This window comes from Phyllopteryx taeniolatus, chromosome 18 (assembly GCF_024500385.1).
Source record: "Phyllopteryx taeniolatus isolate TA_2022b chromosome 18, UOR_Ptae_1.2, whole genome shotgun sequence".
Classification (NCBI taxonomy): domain Eukaryota; kingdom Metazoa; phylum Chordata; class Actinopteri; order Syngnathiformes; family Syngnathidae; genus Phyllopteryx; species Phyllopteryx taeniolatus.
In genome coordinates, this window is record NC_084519.1 from 4,726,128 (window position 1) to 4,739,279 (window position 13,152).

At 39.6% G+C, this 13,152-nt stretch overlaps 1 protein-coding gene across 11 annotated transcripts in view; it reads left to right on the plus strand.

Annotated features, from left to right (window-relative positions):
• tdrd6 (tudor domain containing 6) overlaps positions 1 to 13,152 on the plus strand; it is a 25,496-nt gene continuing 12,344 nt past the window's right edge. For 8 of the 11 annotated variants that reach the window (XM_061753214.1, XM_061753216.1, XM_061753220.1 and 5 more), the window contains exons 1-5: positions 1,986 to 2,310; positions 4,809 to 10,895; positions 10,975 to 11,048; positions 11,785 to 11,859; positions 12,079 to 12,133. In XM_061753214.1, coding sequence (XP_061609198.1) covers positions 4,883 to 10,895; positions 10,975 to 11,048; positions 11,785 to 11,859; positions 12,079 to 12,133 — 6,217 coding nt within the window. In that variant the 5' untranslated portion in view covers positions 1,986 to 2,310; positions 4,809 to 4,882. Of the gene's footprint in view, positions 77 to 1,985; positions 2,311 to 4,808; positions 10,896 to 10,974; positions 11,049 to 11,784; positions 11,860 to 12,078; positions 12,134 to 13,152 lie in introns of those variants that run through there. The other 3 variants (XR_009785340.1, XR_009785339.1, XM_061753215.1) reach the window with 2 other exon arrangements.

Genomic DNA, 13,152 nt, shown 5'->3' on the forward strand with positions numbered 1-13,152 from the left:
CTACAGCTACGCGGCAACTTGTTTGCGCAGTCACAATTGAGTCAGTGCGGTGAGAGGTGCGTGCAGCTCCCAATAGGTCAGTACTATCAATATCTGCGAACAGAAAGCTAGCATAGTAGGACTGAATTGGATTTGTGCCATATCCTTTGTCGAACATAATAGTGTTAAATAAACACTGCAATCATGCCTGTTTCTATGTTAATGTTTGAAATGTTTTATAAAACAAGCACATATCTGTTAAGTACAGAGTTTTTCATATTTTTGAAGAAAATGGGGATCTATAGTTCAAAAACTTGACGTGATAGAGAAAAACTGAGATCACTTTTGGATTCGGCACCCAAACATTTGTTAAAAACAGCTGTCAGACCTAACTCAACAAAAATTGTGTTCCCTAGTGTAGTGTTCCCTGTCGTTCTTTTTAGGGAGAGAAATATCTTACTTGACATCAGCCGGTTCTACGGATGCTCACTTTCAAGTGCATATGTATCTTTGTTTGCTTTTTAAAATTCACATGAGCAGGGTACACACATACAGAGTTCGAACATAGTCGATGTTTACAAATGTGAGCGACCCCACAAGTGAGTAAAAAAATATTGCCATGTGTGTTCTGACTGCCTTTCGTGTGTCGTGTATTCAAGACTGAGCTGTAAGAGGCAGGATTAACATTTGCAATTGTCAACCCTCAATCATTTTCAGAGCGTATCGGGGAGGGGGAAAAAAAAAATCACTCCCAGCACACCCCACACCACAAAATAGTCAGTCAGAATACTCTTTTAGAGCTGTGGTTCTCAAACCTTTTACACCTAAAAAAAAAAAAAAAAGTACTTAGCTCTCCAAGTACCACCATAATGACCGACATTAAAATATAACAGTGTAGTAGTAGGCCTACGTTTTCATTAAAAATGACACTGATGTTTAATTCCCAAAAGGAATATGGAATATATTGTAAACCAATGTAGCCTACTATACAAATACTTGTAGTTATTGGACTTAAATAGATTTTTCAGGTATCTGTACTTTACTTGAGTATTTCGTTTTCTGATTACTTTATACATTTAGGTCTACTTCCTGCATTAAAAACAGATATCTGTATGTCTTACACCTTTGTCCAAATGGACAACCTACTTTTTTCAACCTCCGTGGATGATGGATGATACGGTGTAAATAGACAGTTAAAGTCACTTGATTGATTGGTTGATTGATTAAGATCTTGGGGACTCACAGTATAATGGGGCAAAACAGGGAAAGGGAATTAGTGAATCAGGGAACCAAAGATTCAACAGATTTGGATTAAGAGAAAAAAATGATATGTGGCGTATGTGTTGTCTTGTGCCAGGCTTTTTTTTTTTTTTTTTTTTAGACACAAGCTTTATATGAGTAGTGTGTATTTTATGCATTGTTGTTATCATAAATTACCTTCTTTTGTGTGATATTGTTTTGTTTTGCGCATACAGCGTCTGTTGTCAATTCAATCCTAATTATCCAATAAGAATTTAGCTTGCAGCAAAGCTGTGTCCAGTGTTTTTTTTGTGGTTCTCAATGCAAAAACTAAAAAAAAGTTAATAAAAGAGGGAAATTTGTTGTTGGTGTTGTGGCAAATAAGTTATTAAAACAGGTATTGAACATACTAATTGACAGTAATAGTTCTTACAGGTATTCTTACTTAGAACTACATCGGTGATTCAATTTCTTAACGGCAATTGCTATGGAAACAATTTGTGATGATTGGAGAGGGGGGAAAAAAATAACTGCACAGAAAAAAAGTTTGTTTTAACCCCCTAAGGATGATCAAGAATAAGAGAAAGGCCATAAAACCCTCAGACATCCTAGACAACATTGTTAAAACAATTTCCACAAGAGACAAATTTAATAGTTGTGTTTCGCTATCTTTTTAGCTGAATCTATTTTATTCCTCTCACGTTTCTAAAAGAGTAAAAAAATAAAAAAAATAAATGAAACGATGAAAAATAAGTAGGTAATTTCCGGGTCAAAAAGAAAGTGGGCGTGTTTTACGGTAGCTACACGCGTGGGGACCCAGTCTTCGATTTACTGACGACGTTTGCTAGTTTAAATTCTCACCTTGAAGTAGTTTAGGAGTCAGTTTCCTTATTATCTGGCTAAATAGTGCACGGCAGTACAAAAACGTGGACTAAAGCAACATCATCCGGGTTATATTCCGCGACGTTTGGGCGCCTGCTAACAATTTAGCACATCGGCACCAGCGTGGATTTTGGCGGAAGTTCATTGGGTGAAACGATCGGCGCCATCTTCTGCACCAAAGTCGTGACATTGTCAGAAAAATAACAAAAGGTGAGATTTTTCTTTGTGTAAAGCAACACAACTTATTTTATTTTAAAATCTTGTTGTTTTTAAAGTGTGTTTAATGTGTCAAATTTGTGCTCGTCATTCATCTGAGGTGAAGCCGACGTATTGATATATGGAGAGATATGTCAAAAAATTATTTGCACGTTTTTCTCAAATCCACAACTATATCCGCGATTTTCGCGTTTTTTTTCTTCTTCAAATCCCAAAATTTACAAGTTTTTTTTAATCTTGTCTGTGCATTTATCATAACTTGTCATTCGTCAATTTTCAATTTGCCTGTGAATTGTTTTGATGGTGCATTTGTGGATGATTGATTTTTGATGTGGTTTTGTTTTTATTTTTTTAAATTTTAAAATTTTCCAAACTGGAAAACTGCATTACGTTTGTCTCAAAAATAAATGCACATACCTGCTGATTCACAAACGCAAGTGAGTGACGTGGACCGGTGCGAATAAAATAAAATCGGCGACTTGGCTGCACACTAAGTGATTGAGCACCGCACATCTAGCGGGGCTGCAATGGGAAAAATGGGGAAAGGAGAGCCTGTGGTTATTTTGAGGTTGTTGGCAATGATCGATGACTCATTCACTGACTGCAAGTTTGGCATGCACGAGGCTTTCTGGATTTTAAGTGGCCACAAACCTGTTGTATTTTTTTAAGTGCATTCAAATTGCAGTGTATAATTTTTGGAAGTTATTTGGACCCTTTGCGTTACATAATTGCCCGCAGAACTGATTTTTTTTTTCTACAGGAATTTGTTTTAGTGCAGTTAAAATTAAGCTTTACACGATCACGATTTTTGGACCAATCAGCAAGTTTCAATAAACCGATAACCAATCGGCTCACAAGATGGAGCAACATACTGTATCTATTTAGATCTTCTATATACTGGAACTTCGGTTACAAACTTAATTCGTTCCGTGACCCCGTTTGTAACCCAAAATGTTGGTAAACTGAGGTAATGTTTCCCACTGCAGTGAATGAAAATACAATCAATCTGTTCCACCCCAAAACTCAGTTATATTAATATTATTGTCATTATTATTATTAACTTGTTTATCAGCTTTAAAGACACCCTTGTCACGTCAAGAGGTTTGGGCGTATACTTTCCGTCCCCCACTATATAAGCTATCCAGCCATCCATTTTCTTTACTGCTTATACTCACTAGGGTCACGAGCTGCTGGAGACTATCTCAGCTATTATAAAATGGTAGGTTGGGAATCACTTTGCTTTAATCACTGCCTCGATGCGCCGTGGCATTGAGGCAATCAGTCTGTGGCATTGCCTGGGAGTTATGGAACCCCAGATTTCCTTGATGCTTGCTGTCAGTTCTTTTTTTCGGGGTCTGGTGCCCCTCATTTTCCTCTTGATATTACCCCATAGATTCTCAATGGGGTTCAGATCCAGCGAGTTGGCTGAGCAGTCAAGCACTGTGATGGCATGGGCATCAAACCAGGTTTTGGTGCTTCTACCAGTATGGGTAGGGGCCAGGTCCTGCTGGAAGCTGAAATCTGCATCGCCATACAGATCAGCAGCAGAAGGAATTATGAAGTCCTCTAAACCCTTCTGGTTGGCTCAGGCTCAGAAGTGGCTTGACCCGAGGAACCCGACAGTTGTAGCCCGTCTCCCGGATGAGTCTGTATCTGGTGGTTTTTGAAGCTGTGACTCCCACCTCATTCCACTCTTTCTGGATCTCTGCTAGATTCTTGAATCTTCTCTCTTTGATAATCCGCTGAAGCCCACGATCGTCTCATTTGCTGGTGCATCTTCTACTGCCACATCACTGTCCTTCCATTGATATGCTTGAACACAGCACTCTGTGAACAGCTAACCTCCTTAGCTATGACGTTTTTGTGGCTTACCCATGCTATGGAGGGTATCAATGATGGTCTTCTAGCCAGTTGTCAATTCTGCAGTCTTCCCCATATTGAACCCAACTGAGACAATTGAACCAAACTTAAGCAATTTAATGACACTTGGGGAAACCTGTGCAGGTGCTTTGAGTTTAGTAGAGGATTACTGTGTGACACTCAGTTTAAAACATTTATGGCCTGCAAAATTTGGACTGATTTCTTCACATTATTCTAAATTTTTTTGAATTCCTGATTTTGTGGGTTTTATGAGCTGGAAGCCCATATTATGTAAAAATAAATAAATACTTGAAATTGTTTAAATTGTGGGCTCTGAATCTATAATCTATGAAAGTTTAACTTTTTGAATGGAAATAAATGAATTTTTCCATATTAAATTTGTTTTGGAAAGGGTCTGTGTGTGTGTATATATATATGTATATATAATTTATTTTTTGCCCATATCGCCCACCCCCAAAGTCAGTTCCCTTTCTGTTAAAGGGTAAAGAAATCGATTAAAGTCCAAAATCAGCTTTTTGTGGAAAAAAAATCTGAGATTTTATTTTAAAGCCATGTCACCCAGCCATACCTGATGGTCATATGTAATATGTTTGTGAACTTCTATCTTCCAGATCACTTCCATTGCTCTCACACAGTGATTGAAAGTGACAAATAATGGAGAGTTTGAGCAAGTAAAACTGCCGCAATGGCTTCCATCCTTGGACTTCCGCCACGAAGCTCGAATGTTACAATCCTGATTACCAGGGTTCACTCATATCCCATTTGTGGGCTCATAGAATTCTGGGCCAATTTTGCCCAGGCAAGGGCAGCGGAATATCAATCCCTGGCCAAAAACATTCAGTCTCCTGCAAACGCATTTCCGGAGTTTGAAGGAAATCCTGGTGACTTGTGCTTGGTTCAGATCGATGGTACATGGTATAGGTCCCGCATAGTCACAAGAAATGGATCCAACTGCAAAGTCTTCCTCATTGACGAAGGGATCACATGTAGCACCACCACAAAGTTATTGGCTTTGGGTAAGAGGGAGCACTTCCACCTGTCACCTGCAGTGGAGTTATGTGTGCTTGCCAATGTATTTCCACTGTCTCCTGAAAATAGGTGGTCTTCAGTCGCACTTGAATTCCTGCAGTCTCTTCGAGGACAGACAGTAAAGGCACATGTGCAAGATGTACTAGTACATGAAAGAAAGCTTCTTCTGGACATCCCATGCATATCCAGACAAATGTATGAAATGGGATTAGCGAAGAAACTGGAACCAAGCGTGTTCCTGGACTTTGTTCTCAAGTCACTAAAGCCTAAAAGTGAAGCTGAAAATTTTTTTCAAACCTCCATGGGCGAAGTCAAGCAATTGAACAAGGAGGAGTTGTACATGTATCCAGAGGTGTCAGCAGGAGCTGTAGAGACTGTTGTAGTGACAGAAGTGACCAATCCACAGCGGGTTTTCTGCCAGTTGAAGGTTTTTTCTCAAGAGTTAAATAAACTCTCGGAGCAAATCACACAGCGCTGTAGGGGCACAAAGGTTAATTGCATTGTAGATCCTGAAATGATAGGATTTCCTTGTGCTGCAAGGGGAAATGATGGCAATTGGTACCGCTGTGTTCTACAACAAGTATTTCCAGTAAACCAGATGGTGGAAGTACTCAATGTTGACTATGGTACAAAACAATTGGTTCAAATAGCAAATGTAAGACCACTGGCTCCAGAGTTCTTCAGAATGCCTGTTGTGACCTATGTATGTTCACTCCATGGAATTATTGACAAAGGGATTGGATGGACAAGCACTCAGATTTCATATCTCAAGTCCCTACTCTTGCACAAGACTCTCATTGCCAAATTCCAGTACCAAAGTATCTCAGAGGGTGTTTACTATGTTTCACTCTATGGTGATGAAAATAAAAACCTCAACAACATGTTTTGTTCTAAGGAGAACACTCTGCAGGAGAGTGAAAAAACACTTGATTATGCTATTGGAAACGGGGAATACAGCAGCCAGCATCACTCACCAGGACAAAGGGATACCAGTAAGATGCTGTGTTCTTCTGGCCTTGCTGAAAGGAATGAGATTGAAAAAACATCCCAAATCTTCACACAATATTCAGAAGCTGGATTCTTGGGTGTTTGCGGAAACAGTGAGGTTTCTTTTCCGACCCAGAATGTTGACCCCTCAAGCAAAGAGTTACAAATTGGAAAGTTCAAGGAACATATGTTTCCTATTGGTACTGTCCTTGATGTCAGCGTGTCTTACATTGAGAGCCCAAATGATTTTTGGTGCCAACTCGCCCGGAACTCTTGGCAGCTGAAATTGCTAATGCATAGCATACAAGCACACTATGCAGGCAGCATTTATGAGCCTCTTACAGAAGCAGTTTGTGTTGTTCACCACCCTGACAATGGAATCTGGTACCGAGCCCGTGTAATTCACAAACACGAAACAACTCATGTGACTGTTCTTTTTGTGGACTACGGCCAAACAAAGACAGTCCCTCTCCACGAACTGAGGACGATCAATGCTGAATTTCTTAATCTGCACAGTCAAGCATTTCGATGCAGTCTATTTAACCCTCCCAAATTTATGTCAGTTGTAAATGATTGGAATGATGAGGCAAAGGAGAAGTTTTACAAATTTGTGGAAACTGCTGCCTCCAACTCTGTGACATTAAAGTGCACCATATATGCAGTCATGTACAATGAAAAGAAAATAGCATTGAACATTGTGGACCTAGAAACCCCCTTTGAGAGCATCTCTGAAAGTATGGCCACTCTTGCCCATAGCGCGCCTGGCAGGACAGTCCCCAGACCATCTTTCCGCCTGGACACATATTACTACTCAACACACAATATCAAAACTGGAATTGAAGAACAAGTTACAGTCACATGTGTAAACAGTGTCAGTCAGTTCTACTGCCAACTTGAGAGGAATGCTGATGTTCTAAAGGACCTTAATGTGAAGGTCAACAATCTCTGCCATCAGCTTGGCATTGTGGAGCCCCCAACAGTATTTGGGAAATTGTGCTTTGCAAAGTACACTGATGGGCTGTGGTACAGGGCACAGATCAAGGCCACTAAGCCATCAATCCTGGTTCACTTTGTTGATTATGGCGATACAGCTAAAGTGGACAAATCGGACTTGCTTCCAGTGCCCAAAGAGGCCAATGACATAATGTCTATACCTGTACAAGCAGTAGTGTGCGGTCTCTCTGATGTCCCAACAGATGTTCCCAGTGAGGTGAATAACTGGTTTAAAACATCCGTGACAGAATGTAAATTCCAAGTTCTAGTCGTAGCCAAAGAACCCAGTGGGAATCTACTGGTTGAACTTTATCACAAAAACACTCAAATCAATTCAAAGATGAAGACAATCTTTCAGCTAGAGATGAAGACTGAAGGTCAAGTTCTCTGTCAGCGTCAGAAAGCTCTTGAGACTCCTTATGCAAATAAGGAAAAAGAAGCAATATCTGTTTTCTACTCAAGTCATGTACCTGACCCAAAACCAGCACATAAAGTAAGACAAGCTACACAATCTTCAAGACAGAATTTGAACAATGATCAGAGGGTTAAAACCTCACAAGAACTGTACCAAACACCACACCAAAGGCAACATCAGAGCAAGCAAAATAGTAATAATGAAAGAAAAGAAAATCTCACAGTCCTAAACGACTCAAAGTTGGATTGTAAATCACCTGTTAAAGAGTCTGGCAATGTGCTCCACCAAGCCAAATATTCAAAACTCCCTAAACTTGAAGACTTGCCCAAAGATTTGATCACATTGGGTATGGAGGCAGATGTTTATGTTTCACATTACAACAGCCCGTCAAGCTTCTATGTGCAGCTTGTCAGAGAAGAGGATGAAATATTCTCCCTAGTTCACAAGCTTAATGACCCACTATCCACCCCCAAAATCAGCATTACTGAAGTAGATGTAGGTGACCTCGTTGAAGCTGAGTTTGCTGATGATTCCTCATGGTACCGGGCATGTGTAAAACAAGTGCTGTCCAGCTCTATGGCTGTTGTTGAGTTTGTTGATTTTGGCAACATAGTTCAGTTACCATTTTCCAAACTAGCCAAACTCAATCAGGCTTTTGTGCAGTTGCCAAGATACAGCACACACTGCATGTTAAGTGAAGCTGAATCTCTTGAGGTGCTTGATGCAGAAGTGGTGTCCACTCTGAAAAGAGATATTGGCTCAAATGCAGAGAAAATGCTGAAATGTCAATTTGTGCAGCAGTCTGAGGTAGTGTGGCAAGTCATTCTTGAGGATAATGGTGTGCAGGTCACATGTAAAGCACCAGCAAAATGTCCTAAAATCCCATCTGACACTGAACAGAAAGTGGAAGCGAGTGTGCAGAACTCAGAAGCATCACTGGATTTCTGTTCTCCCTGTTATCACCATATAGAATTTATACAGGGACAACAGCTAGATGTTTACATCTCAGCTATATGTGATGCACATAAATTTTGGTGTCAGCCTGCTGACTCCAATGCACTTGATAAGATATCTAAAAATCTCTCGGAAATCGGAAATGCAACTTATAATACACACGTCAGCATGAGTGCTCTCTTACCTGGTAGTCCATGCATTGCATTTTTTGCAGAGGATCAGCTTTGGTGCCGTGCTGAAATATTGAATAAAGATGGAGATAAACTGTCAGTTCTCTTTGTAGACTATGGCAACACAGCTGATGTTACCATTACAAATGTGAGGGAAATGCCCAGTGACCTGTTAGAAACTCCAACACAGGCATTTTTGTGTACGCTTGAAGGTTTTGATGAGTTGCATGGCTCTTGGGTTGATAGTGCTGTCGATGAGTTGGCTTCAATTGCAGAAGACAAATTATTGCAGATGATTGTCACCAAGACATCTAGAGAAGATGGAAAAAACATGTACCTTGTGCAGCTGGAATGTGATTGCCAGAGGTTAAATGAGACTATGAAAAGGTGGTGGATGACTTCCACACTGCAAAACAAACCGGACGTCGCACAGCAGATGCTAGATGAAAAACTAAGCCAAATTGATGCAACCGCGAAAGAGCCAGAAAATGAACCTCCTGAGAATGAAGAGACAAGACTTTCTGTTCCTAGTGCACACACTGGTAAATGGCATAATAATGCTGACTTGTACTCTGTGGTAACAAGTAGTCCAACGAACATTCAGAGCCCTGTGGATTATCTTCACACTTCAGTTCTTTCTACTGAATCCCCACAAGAAGAGAGGTGTTTGTTTGAAAGCTGGATCCAACTTGAAACAAGTGAAGGGGTAAATACAGTGCCCACTGTTTTGATTCATCACATGGAAACCAATGTTTCACAGATTGATAGTGGAATTGAAGAGAATGTGTTGCCTTTGCAAAATATGGTCAAGAACGTTGATGAGGAAGCTGCCACTTTGATAGACACAACTTTGTCAGATGAGTCTGGGATTCCATTGTCTCCATTTGAAGCACCAGCAAAATGTCCTGAAATCCCATCTGACACTGAACAGAATATGGGAAAGAATGTGCAGAACTCAGAAACATCACAGAATCTTCGTTCTCTCAGTTACCATTATATAGAATTTACAGAGGGACAACAGCTCGATGTTTACATCTCAGCTATATTTGACACTCATAAATTTTGGTGTCAACCTGCTGACTCGATTGCACTTGATAATATATCTGAAAGTCTCTCTGAATTCGGAAATGCAGCTTATGATACACATGTCAGCATGAGCGCTCTCTTACCTGGCACTCCATGCATTGCATTTTTTGCAGAGGACCAGCTTTGGTGCCGTGCTGAAGTACTGAATAAAGATGGAGATGAGCTGTCAGTTCTGTTTGTCGACTATGGAAACACAGCTGAAGTTACTTGCACAGATGTGAGGGAAATATGCGTTAACCTGTTAGAAACTCATCCACAGGCATTTTTATGTAAGCTTGAAGGTTTTGATGAGTCGCATGGCTCTTGGTGTGACAGTGCTTTCGATGAATTGGCTTCAATTGCAGAAGACAAATTATTGCAGCTAACTGTCACCAAGCTATCCAGAGAAGATGGAAAGAACATGCACCTTGTGCAACTTGAATGTGAAGGACAGAAGTTAAATGAGACTATGAAAAGGTGGTGGATGACTTCCACACTCGAAAACAAACCGGACGTCCCACAGTGCATACTAGATGAAAAACTAGGCCCAATTGATGCAACTGCGAAAGAGCCAGAAAACGAAACCTCTGAGAATGAAGACGCAAGACTTGCTATTCCTGGTGCTCACACTGGTAAATGTCCTAATGATGCTGACTTGTACTCTGTGGTAACAAGTTCTCCAAAGAACATTCAGAGCCCTGTGGATTATCTTCACACTTCAATTCTTTCTAGCAAGTCCCCACAAGAAGAGAAGTGTTTATCTGAAAGCTGGAGCACAAGTGAAGGGGTAAACACAGTCCCCAGTGTTTTGATTCATGATATGGAATCCAATGTTTCACATATTGATAGCGGAACAGATGAAAATGTGGACCCCTGGCAAAATATGGACACAAACGTGGCAGAGAGTGACAAAAACTTTGAGGAAGCTGCCTCTGTACTGGACACAACTTTGTCAGATGAGATAAAATCTCCACCAGACAAGAACCTTCAGGAGGCCGCAGATGACTGTGGGATTCCATTGTCCCCATTTGAAGTGGTTGATATCCACATGAGAGCCTGCTATAAAGTTAGGACCTATTCTGCTGGTAAGTCCTTAATGTTTTGTATAATGCATGTCAGAGCTATATACAGTTAGGTTTTTGATATTTTATGTTGTATTTACAGATCCAAAAGTTGCTACTGAGGACAACAAGGCTGTAATTTCAAATCCAGTTATGAGTGGGACAAACGTGAAAATGGTAAAATTTGTTTATATTTTATTTAAGGCTGTAACGATTCTCTATCGAAACCGAAAATCGTGCTCTTCAAATGCACGATGCTGTGTCGTCTTTGAAATGACAGAACGGTGGCACGCCCTTTCAACTGTGCGACTCTGTTCCACATACAACCACATGAGCTCACAGTGGTACACAAATTAATATAGTTACTATTGTAATCAGGGATCGCACCGTCATGAAAAACCTGGGAAAAGTTATGGAACTTGAAAATACATTTTCCAGGTGCTGGAAAAGTTATGGATTTTCTATTATTATTATTATTTTTAAAAATATATATAGTTTTGGAAAAGTCATGAAAATATAGCATGGATAATAACTAACATGCGTAAAACATAAATAAAATGGTGTAACGGGTGATTAAAATTGAAATGAATACAATTCAAATTGACGCAGAACTGGAACGTTGGACTTACAGCGGTGTACGCTGTCATACAGGAAATGCGACGGGTCACCAGGTTGGCAAGGGTTCACTGGCATTCTCAAACATATGTGGATTTCAAAGAGAACGCAATGCCAGGAAAGTGCCATTGCCAAATGTTTGAAGACACAATAATCCAAAATAAATTCCTTACAATTGACCATATTTTTAACAGTCAATCAAATTTTAGTCTCTGTAAATGAATGGTCAAAGGTTTTTATCCTGTTTGCCTTGTTAATCATCCCCAAAATTAAATGACATTTTTGTCACCTTTTTAAGGTCGCCCGTGATGCTGTGATGAACTACATTCCTCATGAAACCGTTGTTGACACTACTTCTGCAGACTCTCAACTGGTATCTTGCTTTTAAAAAAAAAAAAAAAATACAAAAAATTTTAAATCCTGCACTGCTGACAGTATATGAAAATACATTTTAATTTCGTTTTAAGTGAAGAGCTCACTTGTTTTAAAAGTTTGCTTCATTAGTTGGACTTGGCAATAAATTCTCACCTCTATGCTAGGTCACATTTTTTAGATGGAGTGAAATGTATTTATATTGCTGTCTTATTCATAGGTTCCAAGTGAATCAGTGTTGCCTTTCCTTGTGCCTGTTGTGCAACAGTTACACGGTGAGCAGTTTACCTAACTAAATTTGAATAATTAGGTGCATATTATATCAGTGTTTATATATATATATATATATATATATATATATATATATATATATATACACACACACACACACTGGAGTTCAATTTAAAAAGTGAAGCTCTTTATACAGATTCATTAAACCTACAAACCCCAATTGTGCTTAAATCAGGAGAGTGTGTGAAACGTAAATAAAAGCAGAATACAATGATTAGCAAATATTTTTCAACATATATTCAGTCATCTACACTGCAAAGACAAGCTATTTAATGTTCATACTGATTAATGTTATTGTTCTTTTGCAAATATTCCCTCATTGTGAATTTAATGCCTCAGTGTTGCCCCTAGGTTGAGAAATTACTTGTGATGGGCAGGGTGGTGCAGGGTCGCGCCGTAATGTGTAGTAAATGCATTCAAAATAATCTAGTCAAAGGTTTATGAACTATGCTTATTTATTGCACGTACGTTGAAAGTCCAAGTCACGTCCATTTATGCTAATCCTCATGCATGCAGCATGAGGCTCTTGCATAACCGTTTTAGAAGATGGCACAAGAAAATTAACTGACATTTTTCACTTTTTGCTATTTTGTATTATGATTGAAATTAGAAATGAAATCTAGTTTCATCTTCTTGGGAGACTGTTAATATACATTGGCGGGCTGCCCAAGGAAAGCCTATGTAGGGGAAACACTGATGCCTGCAACAACGAAAACCAACGTTGAATGCCCGTGACCTTCGATCCCTGAGGCGCCACTGGATTAAAAAAAAAAAAAAAATGGCATCGTTGTGTACAGAAGGGGTGTTAAACTAATTTTTGTTGTGGGCCACATCGTAGTTATGGTTTCCCTCAGAGTGCTGTTAAACCCTGTGAACCCATAAAAAAAGTATTATCGCCTCATATTATCAGAATCAGAATCAGAATCATCTTTATTTGCCAAGTATGTCCAAAACACACAAGGAATTTGTCTCCGGTAGTTGGAGCCGCTCTAGTACAACAGAC